At 38.6% G+C, this 19,396-nt stretch overlaps 1 protein-coding gene across 8 annotated transcripts in view; it reads left to right on the top strand.

The window, feature by feature from the left end:
* The window catches only part of LOC144006192 (glutamate receptor 3), a 66,651-nt gene that overhangs the window by 26,764 nt on the left and 20,491 nt on the right, over positions 1-19,396 (top strand). For all 8 annotated transcript variants that reach the window (XR_013279756.1, XR_013279757.1, XM_077504913.1 and 5 more), the window contains 7 exons: positions 2,434-2,621; positions 10,615-10,668; positions 10,822-10,983; positions 12,006-12,173; positions 12,513-12,617; positions 16,617-16,724; positions 18,968-19,174. Coding sequence is in view for 6 of the 8 variants with exons in the window: in XM_077504913.1 (XP_077361039.1) it covers positions 2,434-2,621; positions 10,615-10,668; positions 10,822-10,983; positions 12,006-12,173; positions 12,513-12,617; positions 16,617-16,724; positions 18,968-19,174 (992 nt within the window). In the remaining 2 variants the exon portion in view is untranslated. The remainder of the gene's footprint in view (positions 1-2,433; positions 2,622-10,614; positions 10,669-10,821; positions 10,984-12,005; positions 12,174-12,512; positions 12,618-16,616; positions 16,725-18,967; positions 19,175-19,396) is intronic.

Below are 19,396 nucleotides of genomic sequence, written 5' to 3'. Positions count from 1 at the left end.
GGCCATTTTGCCACTTGCCACTGAAAATGACCAATCACGACTCGGCTTCTGAACGTCACATGACCAAACTCCGACAACCGGCGAGCTGTGATTGGTCGTTACATGAGCCTTGAGCAACTGTGATGTCATTTTCAGTCGACAGTAAGTAGCAAAATGGCCGCCCTTGAGATAAATATTGATAAATACTCAATGAAAACAAGTGGATTTGGCTGCTTAATTCATATTCCACAAATGCAATGTTAATCAGAATGCCGTATTTAGACTAGTGGAGCCTCCTATAACAATTATAGGGTTAATTCAATTAAAATTTTCTAAATCTTTTAAATCATTCTTTCCCAGCACATCGACGAGAATTGATGTCCGTGGAAGGTCCATGGCCTCAGGCATGTGGCAGTGACCTACTTGCTTGCAGTCAATCAGTCACCGTTTGTAGCGATTGTATTCCTTTGACCCGCGAATAAAATACGATCCTGTACGTTCATAAATAACAGCAAGGCTTCTGTGCGCTGTCCTTGGACTGAAAGGCAGCAATTGGGTGGATAACAAATGACTTAAATACAACTTTGTCTGGACTTAGCTGGTTCTTCCGGACTGAATGCCATACAAAACCAAAATCTTCCTTCTATGAACCTATGTACGAACCTTTGTGTACAATATGTCGTCTTAAACCTACCATGACTGGTTTTAGACTGTGGAAACAAACTAAGCAGCAGAATATTTCCTAAGTTGCTCAGCGACCTGTTCTGACTGCTGACCATGATTCTTGAACCGCCTCTGTGAATTTAATGTTGCTGCTGAGCCAGATTAGCACCTGCTCTTCTTCCTGTGTGACTCACCTGATTCGTCCCACTCTATCCCACTGAGCTCGACAAAGTAAACCTGCCACTCACTTCCTGTACACCTATTGTGCTCACTAAAGTGCTTCTTCAGCGCAGCATTTTGACTGCAGATTTAGCCACTCAGCTGCCAGTTTTTAGATACACCAGCACAAACCAGTGACATTAGTTTGATCAGAAATTCTGCTGTTATAGTGATACTGTACATTTCAGTTTTGATTGCCGCTCCTATTTAGCTATATTTTTGAAAAGCCGAAAACGAATAGCATATATAAACAAATGGAACAGTACAATGAAGCTGCGCTATCATTTCACAACATTACCCGTAATGTACAGTATGTTGTTTGTTTGCTGTCCATAAAAATACCAATTATGACTTCCCTATTGGACAGTTTATCACATTTTTGACTGTCAGACCTCTACTTGGATCTTCGTCGTGCTATTAGCTGGTGGCCCACGTTAGCTGTTAGCATGTTAGCTAACATAGCATTAGCACCGTCGAAGGAGATTTTTTCAGCAAAAAGTAAGATTCAACAGCAATATTTCGATTAGGGGAGTTGGCGAATGATGAATTGTGAATCGTCTTCACTGTATTTGTTAAAATTATGCAAACTGATGTCCAATTTTCTTTCATTTTTGTTAACATGGCGCAAGGCAGAAATTTCTATACTGTTCTATTTTGGTTACAGTATGCTGTATACAATTTTCATGCAATTTTAGACTACATTTTAGCCGACAACATATGTTTTCGGCAGCCGCAGCAGCCCGTTTCAGACAAAACATGATGGCCATGAAACAACACGGGGACAGATTGGGCAAAGATGACATACCGTGATTGTCGTGGATGCCCGGCGAGATTTTTGACTGTCAAAAAATTTGACGGCAATCATGGTACGGATGGGAAACGTTTTCTAGCGGCCTCTGAGAACAGTATAAAAGTAGCCTATGCCGTTTAAAATAAATAAATAAATAAAAATCTCTTCATCACACAAAAGCAGATTAGACTTAAAATATGTTGGTACATATGAACTCATTCACTGCCAATGACGACGATAGACGTCAAAAATCCAGCCAGTGCAAATTTTGACAAGAAATTTGAATTTAGTTTTAGTTATTCATTGTTTTCATTCATAGTTATTAATCCCCATTGTTATTAATAACAACAATGACAACAATTTCATTGCTAAGTGCTACCATCGTGCATCGTTATCGGTCTCAACCTGGGTCAACAAACTGGGTCTCAACCTCCAGAAGTCAATTTAGTCGACTAAAATTGCTCCTTATTTTTGTCGACTAAAGGTTGGATTAAAACTCAAATACAATCAGGTGACTAAGTTATGACTAAGGCTTTAATTATATTTAGTCAGAAGACTAGAACTAAAACTAAATTGAAATGTCTTTTTTTTTTTTTTTTTTTAAATTAAATTAAATTTTATTTATTTGTTTATTTATTTATTTTTTTTCAAAATTAACACTGGCTGTTTGCTTGGATTTTTGACGTCTATAGTTGTCATTGGCAGTGAATGAGTTAAATCAAGAAATAAATTTTAAAAGGTTAGAAGCTGCAGCTAAATGTGCCCGTATGTTCTTGTTACAGGTTTTGCCATCCTCCAGGCCATCATGGAGTCGGCTGTAGCTAACAACTGGCAGGTGACAGCTCGCTCAGTGGGGAACATCGTGGACCCCACCGAGTATCGGCGCATCATTGAGGAGATGGACCGTCGGCAGGAGAAACGCTTCCTCGTCGACTGTGAGGTGAACAGGATCAACTCCATTCTGGAGCAGGTAGTGAGACAACTTTCCTATTTTTTTTTATTTTTTTTTAAATCTCGTCTTCTATTGTGGATCCTCTGCTATTTTGGTCCTCCAAGTGCATCTGGTGAACTCAGACGTCATGGTTTTCATGTAGAGGATGGTGTTAAAAGAAGAAAAAATGGTTGCGAGTTTGTTATTATTTGTTGCTCCTTGTTTGAAGTCAACTATGCTTCAGGCAGGAGGGGGAATTAAACAGCCTCCTCATATTTGTTCCCTTGGTGAACTGCAGTTTTCCCACATGAGTCACACCGAGTGCTTGCTTGCTGTGAGTGCACATTGGAGAATATGTACCGTATATATACACTATAAAGATAACTACTTCTACTTCTTCAGAAGTTTGGGTTTGTTTCTCGGCTCTGGCCTTAGAATTGTGAAGAAAGAATTGTGGAGTTTATAGCTAGCTAGCTAGCAGGGTGTATGTGCTCATATGTGCTCTTTCACGTGAGCCACAAGCTGAATAATGTGTACTGCCGTGTTTTATAAACAGTTGACTTCCCCCGAGGTGTCTCTGTAATGTGGAGCCACACATGAAACAACACAGAGTGAGACGGTCCATGTGTGTATGGACGCCTGTTAGCCCACGAGCTAGCTGCTGGCTAGCACCTCTCGTCATTGCAGGGCTTTTCTTTGCTGCGACGACTCGGTAGAATGTATTCCAGCCACTGGAGGATTTACATGGACATATTTTCATATATCAAGATTGTTTGTGTGTTTCTATGCTCATTTGAACTTGTCTTATCCCCTCCTATGCTTTGCTGACATATTTATGTACAGAAAAGGCCTCGACCTTTCCGTCAGGATCCTCGATAATCTTGATTTAGCATGTTTTTTTTCTGACCTTCATTACAGCTTAATTTCCCCTGACAGGAGGGAATATATTAGCGACGACAAGGCACATGTTCATTAATTAAGCGAGTCCCGTGATTGACTGACAACCAGTCTACTGTGTGCACAACTTCTCGCCCAGTCAGTTGGGATAAACTCGGATTACCCATGACCCTGAACAGGATAAGCAGTGAGATGGATAGATGGATGTGAAGAACATATAAATTCATGTCATCATCCTCTTAAAATAATTGCCTGTCATTTTTTTTTTTGCAAAAATTATTTTTTTGCATAAATCATGTCCTCATGATGCAAATGGTTCATTTTTTTGTTTCCTGAAAAATCTGAAAAACAAAACAAAACACAGGCAATTATTTTAATGTCGATTTAGGTGTCGATATAAAATGTATTTATAGACAATATGAGATAAGATAGATTTATTGCCATTGTAAAGTACAATGAAATTTCATTTGGTTTAATTTTTTAAATGCATAATTAAATCGAAAAATAGTAGTAATAAAATAAGGAAATAAATTGTTTAATATTAATCAATCAATTAAAACTCCTTCACTGCCAGCCCAGTTTAAAAAAAAAAGGGACTTTGACGTCTATAACCGTCAATGGCAGTGAATGAGTTAATATTAATCAATCATACTATAATAATGTACTGACAACGCTTAAGTAATTTTTCGAAGAGTTAGGCTAATTCACATCACCGCTGCCCTTAGTTAACAGCATTGGTAATTACAAAAATATTTTTTGTTTTTTTTCATATTACTACTACTACTACTAATAATAATAATAGTAATAGTAATAATAATAATAGTAATAATAGTAATAATAATAATAGTAATAATAGTAATACATTCATTGCACCTTACATGCAATACAGCACAAAGTGCTTTACAAACAAAAAAAATATACACACAAAAACAATTGAACAGCCAAAAGGAAAGTGGACATAGAAAAGAAAAGATTAATATAATAAAAAGAAAACATACATGCAAATACACAACAGAAGAATTTGAACTGGAAAAGCAAGCCTAAAAAGTCTTTAAATATCATTTGTGAGGCTGTTAATGGTCAATAAATCAGTATGTAGTGGAAGGTCAACCAAAATGATCATCCTACTTCTGAAACGTAATAATGATTATCTCTTAAATTTACTGTAATAACTGCTCAAGCTAGAACATTTATGTTGATTTACCAAACACTGTAGACACCCAGCTATAAAACATAACGCCTTTGGAGAATGTAAATATCCTATCGGATAATTGCGGTAGTAATGTGGCAATATCTACCCTGTGGTGCCTTCAAGTGAAACCTCGTAAACCATCATCTGACAGCCAAGTGTCTCCCCCTCCAAAGAGGCTTGCCGTGCTTTTTTGTCTGGGGAGAACAATTCCTTATGAGCTGTGACATCAACACTTGCTTTAATGTAATATCAGCACCAAATGTAAGTAGGCCACACTGTCCCATAACAGCAACAACAATGAGTCTACTATAAATAGCCGATCCTCCAAGCCAGAGGGAAGATCTCTTCTCACAAAGGCTGGAGTGAGCAAACAGCCGAGATCACGCGGGCGTCAGAAAGCAACCGTTACGCATGTGATTCATTTGGAATCGCTCGTCGGGCCTCGTTAAAAATGCTACGCAACTCTTCAATTTGCTCCACATTTGCCTGCATGTGCGGTAACGCCATGAGCTGATTGATTTTCCCAGGAAAAATATTTGTGTCAATATTGGTTTCATCTTCTACTCGGTAACTAGACATGGGCCGATAACCGGTTTGACGAAAACCGCTAATACTGTCTGTCACCGGTAATTATCTCGTCTTGCGGAGTTAGATAAACGAGCCAATTTGAAGTTAATTGCCTTCAATCAGGGCTGGACTGGCACCAAAAAAAATAAAAAATCGGCCCTGCCATTTTGACTTAGACCAGCCAGCCCGCTGGTTCAGTTTGCTGTTTATATTGTATTGATGGTCTTCTCCCTCTCTTGGGGTAAAATAGAGGAAAATACTAATTAAATCGCACCGTAGTGGCCCCAAAAGACGTCGGCCCACCGGGTGTCTGCCCTGTATGCCAGATGGCCAGTCCAGCACTGCCGTCAATTAAAGGGATACTTCACTTATTTAGCCCATTATAGCAATAAAAAGTTAATATTTTTTCTATAATTAATTTGATCCTTTCATTATTTTTCATGTACAAATAGTATCTTTTAAAAGCACATTTTGCAACTTGCTGTCGACTGAAAATGACATCACAAGGGTTCAGGTAACCTGTCACAGCTCACCTGTTTTCTAGGTTTGGTCATGTGACATTCCCAAGCTGAACTGTGATTGGTTACCTGAGCCCTTGTGATGTCATTTTCAGTCGACAGAAAGTTGCAAAATGTGTTTTTAAAGGTACTAATTGTACATGAAAAATAATGAAAATATCAAATTTATTATGGGCAAAATATTAATGTTTGACTGCCAAAAATGGCTAAATAAGTATAGTATCTCTTTAACTTTCTTCTCCTCCTACAGTAAAGTGCACATGGAGTCGTGCACGAGGAGGAGGGAAGCAAAGAGAAGGGTAGGAATAAGGAGAGAGGCTTATTGTCCTTAAAATAAACTAAAATTAAATAAATAAATAAATAAATACGTGTACATGTGTAAGTGCAAGCGTGTCCCCAAGGACAAAATGAGTAACTGGGGTCTGTTCTAAAAATAGCTCACTAGCGATGGGACACTGCGACTTGCTAAGAACGAGACTAAGCACAATTTCTACAGAAATTGCGTTGGAATGCTGAATGCTAATAGCTGAATGCTAAGATTTGAATGCATGTGAAATGCTTGTGAAGTAAATTGAGAGATAAATTATGAAATTATACCCTCCTGGTTACGGGGCTTTACCAACTGTGCCACCAAGCAGGATCAGACACCTGGTCATGATGATAAGTTATACGTATGGAAGTGGGCGTGGAAAGTGATACTTAGAAACAACGTCATTGTCTGTCCCATCGAAAATGAATGGGGAAAAGTTGATATTAAACACTAAATTGTGTAAATACTGTAAGTAATGTGGAATCAGACGATAAATACCCCAGGAGGCGTCAATTTTTTAAGCTATTTGAAATTTGAACAGTGTAAATTGGAAGTATTATGTGGGAGTTGTTACACGGCAAAAAAAAGTGTGGAGAATAAAAATCACAATAACATATGTGGGAATTCTACAGCATTCCCACAATTAAAACACAAGAAAGAATGTCAATGTTTATTTATTTCATCAAGCAGATGTGCCACCAGTGGCAAAAATTATCTTTTAAAAACAACAACAACAACAACCTATGCTGATAATCCAAATGGTTCAAGAACAGCTTCAAATTTACTTTGTGTGCACCTTTTTTAGACGTTTTTGGCAATATTGCCCTAATGATAAGGTCTTTTAACACATTCACTGCCAGCCCAGCAAAAATGCATCATTGGACGTATTTTTCCGTCAATGGCAGTGAATGAGTTAAACTTAGCATGATACACATTTCTTAATGTACCAAATATCCTATATTTTGTTTAGAAATGAAATAGTGTTGAATGGAAAAAAAGATGCTGTTTTTATTTACCCAAATATGTTTAAAAAGGACATTTTAGAGATGTAATTTTAATACCGTGACACCACAATATTTTTGCTCACAGTTATCATACCGTCAAAATCTATTATCGGCCCATGCCTATCTGTAACCACCTTTTACAGGTATCTCTCTACCTGCCCACAGCTGCAAAACCACAGCAATAAACACCTTTTAAGCCTTTCATCAATAATAGAAGCACAGTTGGATTTGAAAACGATGGCGCAGGGCCAGTGACTTCCAGCCGTCTTCCGCAGAGTGGACAGCGAGAGAGGGAAGGGGGAAATAGTGAAACGGCTGAGAGCTCTTGGGAATTGTGCCATGTTGTGTAAGTCTGGACTGTCTGGAGGGAAAGATGAGACTCAAAGATGCTCAGCCAAGGAAGGGAAGAAGAAGCATTGATTTTATTTTAGTTTGGCACTTTGCCTGTAAAGCATCGCGTATCGATAAACAGGAGTCAAATGCCCCCCAACATCACACGTCAGAATTGAAACGTTCTCTTGAAAAATACACACAACGTCAAAATTGGATGCTTGACCTCATTATGACCTGCGTAAACCTCAATTCAGCATTTGCAGTGCCTATAAAAAGTTTACACAGCCCTTTCAAATGTCAAGTGTTTGTGACATAAAAAAATGAAACTAGATTAATCCTTTCAAAACTTTAAAGACATTAATGTAACTTATAACCTGTGCAGCTAAACTGAAAAAAGTAAAATGTTTTTGAGAGGGAAATGTGGTTGCACAAGTGTGAGCACCCTCTTATAAGTGGCTATGTTGCCATGTTCAAACCCTGCCACTATTTAAAGTGTCTCCAATCAACCCCAAACAAATTTCAGCTATTCTATTTGGCTTTTCCTGACATTTTATTTTATGTTTATTTGCTAGCATAAATCTGACAATCTGACTAAATATTTTTTTGTTTTTGTTTGTTTTTTTAATGCTAATGCTAACTGCTGTTTTGAACTGCTCATAATTCCATTCAGCTTAATTCCCCAGTTACACATACAGAAGCATAACCCCAATGTATGATACTGTTGTTTAGTGTTGTATTTGTGCCAAACATTCTCTTTGGAATTATGGCCAAGACGTTTTCCCCACAAAGTGGACAAATACATATATGTTGCATAAATTAATCTTCTTACATGTTGCAAATAGCCACATGGTGTCATAACACTGGAATTTCCCCCCCATATTGGGATTTGGGACAAACAATAACGCATTATATTTTATATTATCGTGAATGTTAAATTTTGTTATCCTGAATGGAAGATACAGTAGATTTTAAGGAGTATCTGTGTTATCAAAACACCTGACAAGAAAAAAGCATAACAAAAAGAAGTGGTGACTAATGTGCATGTCAAACAGTAGTTTCAACCTTCTAGCTATACTAAATGATTCATATCAGCGGCCATTTAAATAACTGGGGGAGATGGGAAAGTGCACAGATAGGTAAGCAAGGTTTTTGTGGACACCTTGTTTGTTTTCAACTGGCTTTTTCATTTCAGTTACCAGCAATTCTAAAGAATTATTTTATATAATACAGCAGAGGTGAACATTTAAAACAACAACAAAGCAGGCATTGATACAAAAAGACCAAATTGGAGCGCTACAATGATATTTGGGCCAGTGTGTTTGCTATACTACTGTGCCTTTCCTTCCTGGTATTGCTTTGGTGTAGTTTTTGGCAGTTCTCTTCCAACTCAATTTTTTTTTTTTTTTTTTGTACAATAGCAATAACTAGCTGACTGGCGAAAAGGGACCATTATCAATCACTGAGGATGTGAAAAAGGCAGCCAACAGTGTATCCGTGTAACAAAGAGAATTTTCCATCAGTGGGTAGGGAGGCAAATTCTATTGAAGACACTTGGGCACGCATCCAGCTCCGCACTAAACTCTGGCTCCATTCTGCGTAATTAGATGTGGTTCCGTTGGGAATATTCAGACTGCGGCCCGACATCAAATAGCACCGAGCAAACCTGTTCATTCAGACAGGAGGTGTGTGTGAGGACCATATTCTGTTTTTTTTTTTACTATCATTGTGGGGACCACAGGTGCTTTGTGGGGAATTTGTGGGGGGAATAATGGTACCGGCATGTTCGTACATGCCGATGCCGATACCACTGTTTTTATGCAGTATCGGGGCCTCTTCCGGTATCGGGACAACACTTTATTTATTTATTTATTTATTTATCTATTCATTTATTTATTTGTTTATTTATTTTAATATATAAATTCAATTCAATAATAACAGAGGCACAGATTTTTCAGGCGATGTTTTTTTTTTTTTTAGTCATGAATTTATTTTTATACATGTATGTTCTAGTAGACCGTATCATGAGGAAACCAAGCTTTTTTTTTTTTTGTTCTCCTTTGTGTTCGTTCCACTGACCTCCAGCAGCTTTCTGGCAGTTTCAAGCACTCACAGAAAGCAGTGATCCCAGGGGACCATGAAACTAGAGCATCAGGATCCTAAAAATATTTGTTATGCCCACATGCTTTTTTTTTGCCCAGAACAAATCCACTAATAGAAGGCAAGCGCAAGCTATGTAAGGCATGCAATTAAATATACTGTATTAACTTATTTACTTATAACTGCAAATGTGTACGTGCTGGTGGTGTAATTATTCAAAATGGCCGATCATGTGATTGGAAAACAAGCCCGATCATTTTTCAGCTTAACAGAATCACTGAGAAAAGATCTGGTTCAGTTTTTTTTCCTTTCCCCCCCCCCTTTTTTAAGGACTACAAACAAAATAATTCACATATATATATATATACATATACACACACATATACACACACATATACACCGGTTTATGCCACTGTCAGTCTAATGCAGTGCTATTCAACACCATTATTACATTAATTTGATGCCTTTCTAACTGTCACTCAAAACATCTTTGAAATGGCAGAATTTTGTGTGAAATTGTGGAAGAGTAATTCTTGTATATGCTTAGAAAGGACACTGGGTAGTTAAAATGATTGCAATGCCCGACTGTGCTCTGTGTGGGTGCACAGAAAGCGAAAAGAATTAAAAAAAAAAAAAAAAACACCTCCACAATGCCATTTTTAAGCTCGGTGCTCTGTTACGGAGAAACCGACACAGTGGCAATACGGAGCGGTAAAAAAGCATGTGTGCAAAGGATGTTTTGCCTGTTGAAGAAGTTTAGTTTTGCTGCTAATTAGGCGCCAGTTAGACAGGGGAAGGGGACGGTGGGAGAGACCCACTGCGGAGAGCAAGCAGAGCGAGCGGCCAGTTTTGCTGCAGCCTTGACCTTATTTCACTTGTTGAAGTTAATGGAAAGGAGCAGGCGGTGTCATCGTGGCGTCTCGCCTCTGTGTGTCTCCCACATACGCACTCGCATGTGAAAATGTGCTCGCAAGTTCCCCTGCAAATGTCACTTCTTTTGCTCATTTTGTTCTTTCTGCCTTTGTGTTCCAAAACTAAAAGGTCTTTGTTGTTCAATCTTCGATCACTTGTCAGCGTTGGGAACTATGACTCACTGAATATTTCTTCCTTGTAGGTGGTGATTGCGGGCAAAAACACCAGAGGATACCACTATATCCTTGCCAACCTGGTGAGAAATGTTCCAACACAACACAATAATAATATACAGTACATGTTTTCATTTGTTCAGGAGTACCTGAAGTTTGTTTAAAATGTAAACAAAATAAAAACACAACAATAAATGGAGGCATGAGTTTTACAGCTTGTAATCTTTTACCTGAAGGGTTTTTCCAACATGAGCTTGGACCGGGTCTTTTCTGGTGGAGCCAACATCACAGGCTTCCAGATCATCAACCCAGACAGCGCCATTGTGCAGCAGTTCCTCCAACGCTGGGAGCGTCTTGATGAAAGAGAATTCCCAGAAGCTAAAAACACTCCACTAAAGGTCTAATTGGGAATGCTCAAACTAAGGGGTCGATTCACTAAAGGTTTGCGTACCCTTTGCGTCTAATTCACAAAACGCGCAGATGGGGAAATCCGTCACTAAGTGCGCTGCCAACCAGATTGCGCCGGTGTTATTTGCGCGTATGTAAATTAGGTAATTTGCATACATTTGACGCAAAATATGCCCACCCCAATGCAAATGAGACTCATTGATATACAGCGTCTAATTCACAAACGCCAGCGCAAATAGCCACACCGCGTTTGCTTGACGCAAATAACATTTTTGGAAAACATGTATTAACCTGACGCAACCTCGATCCTGGGATCATGACAGCAGTGCATGTGGCACGGTGCACGTCACTTTGCTGATCACGCAGAGAGGAGTGAGTGAGTGAGTGAGTGAGTGAGTGAGTGAGTGAGTGAGTGAGTGAGTGAGTGAATGAGTGAGTGAGAGATTTTTTTCTATGTTGGTTTAGGACACACAACGTAACCCAGGCTGATCAGCAGTGGCGGGGAGGCATTTTATGATCATTTTGTGTGCCAGATGCATACTGTACGCCCACGCCAACCTCTGAAAATATATTTTCAAAAAACAATCGCACCAATAATTTGTACTTTATGAATGAATGACGTCGTTGTCATCCTCTCTGCTCTGTACAGCTTAATGGCGCTCTAAACGCTAATCTCGGTCCAACCTCGCTTTCTGATAATGTCATCTTTCTCACAACTGTTACTATAACAACCATGTTTTTGGCGCAAACCATTGCCATGTGTGGTAAATCAGGTGCAAATTTGCTCCAAGCTGTCAGTTTTGTGGGCGTGTTTGCGCCGGTATATGATTAGAGCAATAACCTTAGTGAATAGGTGGGTAACTGGGCGGAGGCTGCGGGTGCAGTTGTGGTGCAATATTTCACGCTATTACCGGACGCAGCGCATTCTCAGTGAATAAACCCCTAAGTCTTTTTCTTTGTTTTATTAAATCTCTTGAAAATAACTGTTCCGATGATTTGTTGTGTATAACAGTACACATCGGCACTGACCCATGATTCCATCCTCATCATCTCCGAGGCCTTCCGTTACCTTCGACGCCAGCGTGTGGACGTGTCACGCAGGGGAAGTGCGGGCGACTGCCTGGCTAATCCCGCTGTGCCCTGGAGTCAAGGCATTGACATAGAGAGAGCTCTGAAAATGGTGAGGACATTCACAGGCGGATTTCGACATAACTCCCATTTTGTTTTATTGTTTTCGCTGTAGCTGATCAGTACAAAGGCTCATTGTCAGAGCTCAAAACAGTAAAACTGACCATTCAAAAGGTTCCACGCTTAGTTTGTACAGTGTTGAATATTGATATTAGTGTTGTGCTTGTACAAACTTGCTAAAATAATGTCACTTAAAATGTAATTCACTCCTTCAACTTCATTGAAAATTCTTCCTCTTCACAGTTAACATTCAGTTTTGTGTGGTGGTGGTTTTGTATCAGGTTAGTAGAGTATATGAGAGTCATGTTTTCAATCCTGTTTTACCTGCCAGGTCCAAGTTCAAGGCATGACGGGAAACATCCAATTTGACACATTTGGGCGAAGAGCTAACTACACAATCGATGTGTACGAAATGAAGTCAGGGGGCCCAAGGAAGGTATGTCCATTATTAGCCCAGGACACCACATACATACATACAGTAAGTCACTAAATTATAATTTGTATTAGGGTGACCATATTTTCGAATCCAAAAAAAAGGACACTCGGCCCGGCCTCGAGATCGCGGTACCGGTTGCTGTAATACGGTGCACTCCAGCTCCTACTAGTCGTGCAATGTCAACCGAACATTTTCATGAATTTTTTAACCCACGGACAGGATGTAAAAAAGTGGTCAGTCCTCCCAAATGTCTTCCCAAAAGAGTACGTTTGGTCACCCTAACGAGAAGAACTTGACTGGAAGAAATCTTAACGTACAGTAACGTTCAATGGGCGGGGCTTTTTGCTGCTAACTTGGAGCACAGCAATTGTGAAAAAAGTGTTGGGAAAGTGTCTGCTCTGTTGAGGTATTTTAACTTTGTAACACCGAACATGCTAACATACTGTATATCATGCTAACAACCTGCATTGGTCCATAATGTTAATTCTGAATATCTCGTGCTTCTATCGACAGGCATTGTTGCTAGCATGCTAACATATAACGAGATGGCAAACTGAATAGCGAAAACACCAAGACTAATCGCTGAAGAGTTTACATGTTGCCTTGAAGTTGTGTATTTCCTTTTTAACTAACCTGTATTTTTGCAGAATGCTAGTAGTAGTCAGACACTATTACAAGTAAAACAATGATAAAAATGCTAGTATGTTAGCATAAACTTAAGTAGCATCCTGAGAACAAATGGTGTTCAGACAGATTAAGACCTATCAGGCTATAGTCAGCCTACTTCTTCAAATTAATAACTTGCTAACAACCTGCATTGGTCCATAATGTTAATTCTGAATATCTCGTGCTTCTATGGACAGGCACTGTTGCTAGCATGCTAACATATAACGAGATGGCAAACTGAATATCGAAAACACCTAGACTAATCGCTGAAGAGTTTACATGATGCCTTGAAGTTGTGTATTTCATTTGTGACTAACATATATTTTTACAGAATGCTAATAGTAGTCAGACATTATTACAAGTACAGACGATGATAAAAATGCTAGTATGTTAGCATAAACTGAAGTAGCATCCTGAGTACAAATGGTGTTCAGACAGATTGATAAAGACCTATCAGGCTATTTAGTCAGCCTACTTCTTCAAATTAATAACATGCTAACAGTTGCTAACATATAACAAGAAATAGCTAGCAGCAAGTCCACAAACTTTCAACAAAATTGATGGGATCTGATGTACTGCTAATTGTCTGAGGTTTTGGACATTTGGATTGCCAAACAGTTGATATTTGGCTTTCCACTGTTTGGCTTGCTAAATTCTTGCTGTCATGAAGTTTGAGTGTCTTTCAACCTGATGATAAGCACACAGTAAGCAGTGGGTAACAATGCATGGTGACATATGTATTAAAAAGTGAGCTCAGTGAGCAGGTCATCTGGAATTTTTATAAGATGGGTGACCTCTCCTCTCGGAGGACTCTGTATCCTGCCATCGTGTCCATCTGTTCTCACCAAATGACCCATTAAAATGCAACAACACGAAATCGCCCAGTTACCGACGCTCCGGCAGCACATCAGTCTCTCGTCCTTTGTCCTCAATATCCTTCAGGAAACTGTTAAATCTGGCGTGTGCACGCGCGGCCAACATTTACTTTGGATTTGAACAAAGTAACAACTGTCACTCTTTTATTGTTGGTGAGACAGTGTCGAACAGGCTGACAACGACCGTGCGTCAACACACAACGGCTGGACACTGTATGTCGTCGTCGTCTGAACGGACAACGTCGTGTTGTGTATCGCTTGATCTCGGTTATACTTTAGAATAACTATTGTCCTCTGGATCAAACTATCACGCAATATTTCAGTATTTTGTTGATGGAGCAATCACGCAATCATCAATATGAGGCAATTTAGCGAGCTCCGATTTAGTTTTTCTCAGTCATCCCTGTATGTTGCATGTATACGTTGTAATGTTTTTAAACGTTTAAGAGGACTTCACAACTCGCACACCAGCGGACCAGGTAAGATGCGAGTCTTCTATTTATGCTTTTCATAGCTTTTTAGCTGTCAATAATTTTCACCAAAATTGAATGGGGAAATTATCATGAGAGGTAACCATCATAAAGAAACAAAAAGGTTGATATCGCTAAAGGTAACAAAAAACAAACAAAAAAAAACACACAGGTGAAAGAGACTGTCATTGATGCAGATAAAAATAGCTAATAAATTTGGATTATGATAGCAACAGATAACACACCTTCCAAACCCACTGCATAAAACAAGAGGAATAAAGCAAAAACCTTGCTAGTGGTTATATCACACCCGACTGAAGTGTGTTGTATTATTAGAGCAGCAAAACATGAAGTTTGTCTTACTCGACCCATGCTGCTTTCTGGTTATGTAAGAGAAGATTTGCAGAGCCGTGAATAGCTGCCTCCTACTCAGCTGAAGCGAGGCACAGGTGAAGTGAGCGCCACCACAAACTAGCTTTCGGCATATTGTTCCAGCCATAACGATAGTATCACCATAATCAGCATACTATCTACAGAAGCCCACAATAACCATGCAACTAAAGAAGTGAAAAGTCTTTTTGCACGTTAAGCATAGAAATACAAAACACTACAAAAATACTTTTTGCTTACATTAGAGTTAAAATATAGTTGTATGCCAAGATTGTGTTCAATTATATTTTTTAGAAAAAAAAGAAAATATAACAAAAATGATAGTTATTTGACTTTTTTTTTTTGCTTCTGGACCATGTATGTCCAGTTCAGACCAATGTTTGAACTAACTAGACTAAGTGCAATTTCTGAAGAAATTGTGTGGTAATGCTGAAAGCTGAATTCTAATAGGTGAATGCCAAGATTTGAATGCATGTGGAATGCTTAAGAAGTCAATTGAGAGGTAAATTATGACCTCCTGGTTACTGGACAATGCACTTTACCAACTATACCACCGAGCAGTGTCCCATTGAAAATGAATGGGGAAAAATTTATATTTAACGTTAAATTGTGCGAATACTGTAGTCTGTAAGTAATGTGGAATCAGACGATATATATACCCTAGGAGGTGTGAATTTTTGAAGCAAGTTGAAATTTGAACAATGTAAATCGGAAGTATTGTGTGGGAGGTGTTACACTGCAAAAAAGTGTGGCGAATAAAAATCACAATAACATATGTGGGAATGCTCAGCATTTCCACAAATGAGGAACCATTTTGGGCTTGGATCCTTTTTGTTGCCTGTCAAGCATAAAACAACTGAAATACAAAACTGCACATTACTCTCATAATTATTAGAAAACTATCGTCCATTAAAAACCTGTGTCTTCTTTCTGAGAACACAGTACATTTACATTAATAAACGTTGACTAAATTTATTAAAGATTTGAGATATATGTGCAGTAAAAACAATGCTAGCACTGCAACTTCTTTGCTAGTTTTCCTCTACTTTTTTTTTAAGCTAAAGAGCAATTTTAAATAATAAAAGCTAAATACTGAGGGCAAAAGGGGCGGGCATAATAACAATTTAGAAACTTTTACAATTTTAAAAATGGACCGTGTGTTTGAGTTTGGTAGTAGCAGTCATCTATAAATGGAAAAAGATGTGTATAATATGAAAAGATGCAGTCTTTTGAGTATTGCAGTTTGTAGATGTATTTATTGCACAGTGTAAATATTGAAGTGAGCAGGATTACAAAAGAAAAATATGGCAGTGTGCTTGCAATGCTGTCCAATTAAGATATTTTGAAATATTCAATAAAATAAAAAAAGGGGTGTACTCACTTTTGTGACGTTCTGTAAATACTGTATATGAATGGTGACATACTACAGTATAAGATTTGCATTTGCACTCTGTGTTATGTTGAAATTCGCATAATTAATAGTTTCATGGAAAAAGTATTATAATTGACATTTTGTCCCCCAACTAGCAAGGAGTTGGTTGCATGTGTTGTCTTTCTCCTTCTTTTAATAACTGTCACCATCTGTGTTGTTCTTTCAGATCGGCTACTGGAACGAATATGAAAAATTTGTATATGTAATGGATCAGCAGGTCACCAACGAGTCGTCTTCTGTGGAAAACCGAACAATTGTGGTCACTACTATTATGGTACACTCTCAAGCAGGTTTTAAGTGTTTCACCACCAAGATTTCTGCCACTCAAGGTCAAGGTGTCCATTGTTGCAATCTGTCCTGGGAGGGTAGAACTATTTTCTTTTGAGTTGCTTTCCATCCACTCACTACATGTTGAAACAGTCGACTCACAAAGAGTGTTTCAACTGTATCCGTGTGGGTGTCAAAGCATTTTGGTTTTCTTATATTCCAGTGGGCTGTTGTAGTAGTGACATCACAATAACGGCATTGGTAACGCTAACAATTGAGATAAAAACAAAACAAAAAAACACAGATTCGCATTCAGTGCGTACGTAAGTAACAGTGTTTCCGTCTCAAGGAGTGAAGCGGCCAGTGACAGAGCGTCCAAGCGGCTCATTTGAGAGGACATAAGCAACCAAAGGCAGCCCGCCCTTGGTTGTTTATCCCCTTTTTTGCCCCACAAAATGTACCTCAAGTTCACCTTTTATGGGTTTAGCCATGGAGAGTAAAAGTAATGATCAAATCATAGCAAGTGTGGAATCATCAGGCCCCTTTAAATGTAACATAAGGTGCGCCTTATGTTACATTTAAAATCATGGCCTCGTCTTCCTTCTGACTTTGTCTATCATGTTTGCATCCTAGGCAAATTCAGAACATGTTCTCCAAAAGTCACAATGTGAAATGTCACTGTCTTTCTGTTTTTACTATTTTTATTGCAGTCATGTCATTTTGAAACTTCTTTCTGACATCCCAATAATTAATTAATGCTGGATATAAGCAATTAATATTAACAGCAAATGAGCACCTGATCTGATGAGATTTGACTGACATATATTAGCATCTGACCATGTCCAATGGGATTTTTCCATGATAAATTGAAATGGCTGTCTAATAACACAATCTGGATCAGATCCGGTAAAACTCGGTTTAGTATCGTACCTTACATACTCAGCAAAATAAAAAAAAGTGTTTGGGGGGAAAAAAGGTTGTTGTATGTAAACAGATGTAACCATGAATCTTTATTATTATTATTATTATTATTATTATTATTATTGTATTTATTGTGTTTTTATTTACTTTTATTTACTGAGGTAAATGACTCATTTACAATCATGACGACTATAAAATAAAAATAATTGACATTGATGGCATCAAGATTGGCACAACAAAACAGGCAAGTTGTTTTCATGTATATCTTTAAGTTGGAGGGCAATACAAGGGACAGTTCTGTAACTTCGTAATTTTTTGGTGTGAAATATGAAAAGAAAAACAACAACATTTCACCACAGCAAAACGTAAAATATTTTTTTTGAATTGCCCCAGAGAGGGGCATCCAGAATTCACATACTTGTATGTAAATGTTTGCTAGGACGTTCAATTACAATTTCAATTATTACACTTCACAATTACAAATCAGCATAATCGTAAAAAATAAAATAAAATAAAATGCAAGATTTTTAATGCTAACTTTGAGTTGAGTTGTTTAAATGTACACATTTGCACATTTTAAATTTTTTAAAAATAACTAATATATTTTCTTGCATCCAAAAGGAACTTGCATAATTATAGCATTTCAAATAATTTTATTTGTCTTAATATTTTTTACGTTGAAACATTTTCTTCTCTTGTATCAAAAAATAATCAGGATTTCAATGATTACCATAACAATCGTGATTAATATTTGTTCATAATCGACCAGCCCTATCTGAAGGTGATACTATCAATCCAGTGGATTATTATCCAACACCGATTGACAACTACATTGGCTCTTATGACATCTATTATGATATTTGCACGTGAGTGTCTCTTCTGTCACTGACGCTTACTCTACGAACTGGAAAAGTGCTCTGTTCAGCTTGCCCCGCCCCTCCCGCCCTCATGTGCCATGCTGATCAACGCACGCGCGCACAATCCAACCCTTGCCCCGCCCTCCCACAAACTTGTAGCTTTAGTATGGGGGAGCCCCGATTTCCTGCTTCGTGCGCTACTCTTTCTGCTGGCCCACTTGGCCACTTAACTGCAGCAGCGGCCCGCTTTATTTTGCCATGTGTTGAGTGGAACCCCTCCCCCCGCCCCCAAACCCCTCCCACCCCACATTGCGTGGCTGTAAGCTGATGCTGTGTGATGGTCGTCCGACCGTGCGGCGTGTGTGTTTCATTTATGCTCGCCCTGCAGCATGCGTGCATGCCACCGTGTGACCGCTCAGGTCCAACAAATGTGTGATCTCGACCATCAACTCAAACTGTGTCTGATTAACAGGAAGCGCCGTATGTGATGTACAAGAAAAACTATATGCAGCTGGACGGGAATGACCGATACGAAGGCTACTGTGTCGATTTAGCGTCGGAAATTGCAAAGCACGTGGGGATCAAATATAAGCTGTCGGTAGTTCCGGATGGCAAATACGGAGCCAGAGATCCAGAGACCAGGACGTGGAACGGGATGGTGGGTGAACTGGTTTATGGGGTAAGTAATCACTTCAATCTACTTGATTTATTTTTTGTTGTTGTTGTTTTGAATGTTCTTTAACGAGATTTGGGGTAAAAAGCCAGAAAATGAGAAATACAGACGTCATAGCAAACTCCACTTCTGAAAGCAACACAATTTCTAATATTAACTCATTTACTCCCAAAAACGTATTTATATGTTTTTTTGTTTTTTTTTGTTTTTTGTTTTTATTTTTTAGGT

Source organism: Festucalex cinctus, chromosome 18 (genome assembly GCF_051991245.1).
Source record: "Festucalex cinctus isolate MCC-2025b chromosome 18, RoL_Fcin_1.0, whole genome shotgun sequence".
Taxonomy (NCBI): Eukaryota; Metazoa; Chordata; class Actinopteri; order Syngnathiformes; family Syngnathidae; genus Festucalex; species Festucalex cinctus.
Note: the sequence above shows the minus strand (reverse complement) of the source record. Positions and strands in the feature narration are given on the sequence as shown.